The 4,199-nt window shown below is 42.0% G+C and overlaps 1 protein-coding gene across 1 annotated transcript; it reads left to right on the top strand.

Moving 5' to 3' along the window:
- Positions 1–1,321: 1,321 nt before the first annotated feature.
- Positions 1,322–4,081, top strand: Sgf11 (SAGA associated factor 11kDa). Its single transcript, XM_031969800.2, has 2 exons — positions 1,322–2,773; positions 3,065–4,081. Exons 1-2 carry the CDS (start codon positions 2,557–2,559, stop codon positions 3,835–3,837), a joined length of 990 nt encoding a protein of 329 aa, XP_031825660.1. The 5' UTR covers positions 1,322–2,556; the 3' UTR covers positions 3,838–4,081.
- Positions 4,082–4,199: the final 118 nt, after the last annotated feature.

The following is a 4,199-nucleotide window of genomic DNA, read 5'->3' as shown; positions in this document are numbered from 1 at the left end:
ACACAGCCCGCAGCATCACTGCGAGGTTGCGTCACCTCCGACGCGCGGGCTGATGCATCGAAAAAAATAGAATCGTGTGAAGGTTGCAACTGGCCGCCCCCTTTCATCGGCTTCCCACTGATCCTCACCTCTTGATTCACGGTCCCTTCTGCTCCTCGACTTTGGGGAGCTTCGCTGACTCCTCTGACGTCGGATCGAATTGAGTTAGAACGAGAGTCGATTCGTATTTCTTGCCGAGGGAATATTGGGGTTAGTTGGGGAAAGGTGGCGTACTCGATGGAATTGTTACGTTAGCGGTATCATTGCTACCTAATGAGAAGAATATTCCACAGCCTGGAATGTTATATTCATGTGGCTTTCGAGTAGAGCCAATTAGAAATTATTTCCAACGTTTCGCCATCGTTGCTGGCTTCGTTAGGGGTTAAGAACAGACACGTCAGTATCGGTGTGTCTTTAACCCCTGATGAGTATAAAATATACGTATTCATGGATTAAATGCGTATAGGAAGTATATTATAGGCATTTGACAATCGTTTACCCTATTTCTCATTGCTCGTTTCTCATTTGCACGGGAGAGATTTAATCATCAGGCTTGAAGAAGGGTTCTATGGCAATCAGAAAGCAACCTTCCTCGATTCTGTGTTCTTCAGTGCTCCCTTTAGTCCAGATTTGAACGTGTTTTTAATGAACCTGACTATCCCAGCTAGCTCCTAAGTAAACGTAGGTGCTAGTTAAATCCAGACTCTTCGGTGGAAATGGAGTTGTTCAGTCAGTTTTTAGCACACGAGCACCGTGATTTACTCTTTTTTTGAACACGGTGTGTCGTCGTTTCAACGGCGAGAGAATCATGTCAAGGTGCTGGAAGGAATCATCGGGAATGTGCGTACTTGAAGGAAAACGATGACGGGCTGCGATTGGCTTTTATTTTCGCAGCCACTGCTCGTGACCTTTGCAGCAGCTCCATGGAACCCAAAGTTTCGCGGTAAACAGTTCCATTAACATTGGTATTCCTTTTGACAAAGTGTAACAAACTGTGTCACGATTGTTTATTTAACGATAACGGTAAGCTGGATCGGCCCACTCGCGCTCGCGCTGTATTGGATATTGCACTGGCAGCTGCCCAACGTTTTAAGCTAAATTTCTCCGTTGGAACCGATTCTGTTTCTTAGATACAAAAACATTAATGAACCTTACACTTCCGGGTGAAACGATTTACCTCTACGACGTCTATCTCTGCTTGGTTGGAATTTCAAATGTCAGCGTGAATTGATCAATTGCCAAAGGGAAGAGAGCTCCAACTTGCATCGAATTCTGCGAATGGAAAACTTAGTCCTTTAATTGAGAACAGTTGTTCGCACAGAAATACATAAATGAAATTCAATACCGGGCAAAACTGTCTCAACCGTGTTGAAAGAAGATTTGTCCGATTCGAAAAAAGAACGCTAACAACTTGAACAGATATTTTTGTGGTTTGCCAAGCTGAAGGCTATAAATCTTATGGAAACAGGCCGAGATCTATTCGCGTCGTTCGAAACTGTAATAAGGAACGATGGGTCATTAGAAATACATACATTTGCCCTGTAATATATTTACGCTCGTAAATGCCACAATGTGTAAAGGAGTGATCGCGTATTAACACGTCCCGTGGCACGCGGAATTTTCGTGAGGAAACGTACGTTCCTCGTCAGACATGTGTCAAAGAATATACACGCCGCGGAATAACAGAAACGTAAAGAAATAATCAAGAAAAAAATCAGCAAAAGCTTGAATTTAACCTAACACTTTAAATACCATATCAATCACGCAAGACTAACACTTCTGAATTACTTGACAACAATCGTAACATACAAAACAATCGACGTCGAATCAAATATTTAACAACGTAACTAAGTTGATAACAGTGCAATGCAAAGATTGTACTAATTAATGAATAACTGCTACTTTTCTTTGCTAAAGGGATAACTACAGAAAAATGGTCAATATTTTCATGGCGCTTAAAGAGTTAATCTATCATTGAAAAATTCCATGACACGGAATGTGTTAACGAATACCAAAGTGAACGGAAATGAAAATAAAATAGAAACTGAATTATCCATAATTCATATAATTAAAGTATTCCGATAGACTTCATTTGAACGATCGTCTAATGAAAGTGTCTATAAAAGAAGTGCGATCAAAATTCAATTGTATCGCCATTTTGTCGGCGTCACGTGACACGAGAGGAGACGTGTTAGCGTCTGTCGGTAACGTAGGCGAGAGACAACTTCGCACGCTTCGGCCTGTCATCGTCGGCAGCGTGCGAAAGTTGCGGCATCGCTTTTCCGTAAGTTTACTCGAGTTGTTCGCGAGGAAAAGGAACGTTTCGATAGCCCGAAAAAAGTTGGACCGCCGCAGGTAAATAATCGTCGAGTTTGATGAAAAGCGCTCGACGTTCCACAAGCGTGGCTCGTCCGAGGAAACGGGAGGCGCACATGTTACGAATCACAGCTGTCATTCCGGGAGAGTAAACAGAGAGAGAGAGAGAGCTCCGGTTCCCGGATTACTGGAAACCTGACCATGTCCGTAACCGAGGAGAGAATACAGGAATTAAACAAACGATTCTTGGACTTCATGGGGAAAAACGAGAATGTGGAGTCGGCCACGAAAGAAATTTACGAGGACCTCCTCGACGAGGTATTGATGGGTTTTGTTTTCGACGTGCATCGCACCACGAAGACTGGCAGCTCGGATGTTGAGGAGGGTATACCTGACGACGAGTCATATGCCATTGTAGGTAAGTGAAAGAAATGGATATAATTCAATTCTATTAACATGCTTGCGGACGGTGAAAATTTTAACGAGCTGCAAAAATGGAAAAAATGAAAATTTAGTTCTAAGAGTTAGAGTGCGTGACATTGTCAAAAAATGAAGGTTACATGGGATTAAATGATAATATGGTTTATGAATTTGAATGTTATAGCATTTAAGTCATTTGGCATTGTAATGATGAATGCTATGGCATTCGCGTCCGCGAACGTGTTGAGGCACGAGGTACTGTCACTCAGGTTATGTTGGTTTATTGCAGATTCCCCAGGGTTGGACGTGTTTGGACAGCATCCCGTTAAAAAGTCCCAAGAATGCAACTGCCCGAATTGCGACAGAGGAGTCGCGGCTTGCCGTTTCGCGACGCATTTGGAAAAGTGCATGGGTATGGGACGTAACAGCTCGCGAATCGCGTCGAGACGTATCGCGAATAACTCGAAGGATCTTAGTAACTTCAGTGGTGTAATAAGTGACGACGACGACGACGTCGATTGGAGTTTAAACAATGACAAACGCAAACGCAGGAAAGATCGTAATGGCATTAAGAGAACGAAGCAGCAGAAGAATAATCAGAGAAACGGGGATAGCATGAATGAGCATGTCCATAGTAGCAATGAGAATTCTCCGTCGAATTACGAGAATATGTCTTTGGAGGATAAGAGGATTCTGTTGACTCAGATTTGTGGAGTGATATCGGAACACACTAAGAAGCTATGCACAAGGTCTATGCGTTGTCCGCAACATACGGAGGATCAGAGGAAAGAGATGAGGGCAAACTTGGAATCTGGGAATAATACTCAAACTGGTCAGGATAATCTTCATGTGGATGTTGATACTTATGAGGAAAGTGATGGACAAAATTTAAGAGAAGCTTTGGCTCGTTGGGATCGAGAAGGCTCGAGCCATTCGAGTCCAGCTGACTCTACATCTACTACGTCTACATCTTCGGTCAGTAGAAAACGAGAGACAAAGACAAAAGGCAAGGGCAAGGGGTCTAAACGCGACCGTGGGTCCCCCATCTCGCAAGGCGACTAAAATAGTGTATTTTATTTATTTTTTAACCATATAAGCTGTCTAATGGAAGAAGTTATGTAATAATAATGTTCCTATGCTTGTACAAAGCTTCAAAAATACATTGTTCAACCCAAAATGTGTTGAAATGATATTTCCAATGTCATTTCTCAGCATTGTATGATAAACTGATTTATCAGTGCACCTTCTGCAAGGTATACATTGCAACTGAAGAGTAAAATATAAAATAATCGCGTAATCGTGTAAATTACAATTTAATTTTTTCCGAATAAGATGAAATTGTTTATCAACTCCCCTTGAGTCAATATTCTGCAATAACAATTTACATGAATTTGTAACAATATTCCATGTATAATGCGAAAGAT

The sequence above is a fragment of the Nomia melanderi genome, chromosome 8 (assembly GCF_051020985.1).
Source record: "Nomia melanderi isolate GNS246 chromosome 8, iyNomMela1, whole genome shotgun sequence".
Classification (NCBI taxonomy): domain Eukaryota; kingdom Metazoa; phylum Arthropoda; class Insecta; order Hymenoptera; family Halictidae; genus Nomia; species Nomia melanderi.
The sequence above is the reverse complement of the archived record's forward strand: the minus strand, read 5'-3'. Positions and strand labels throughout refer to the sequence as shown.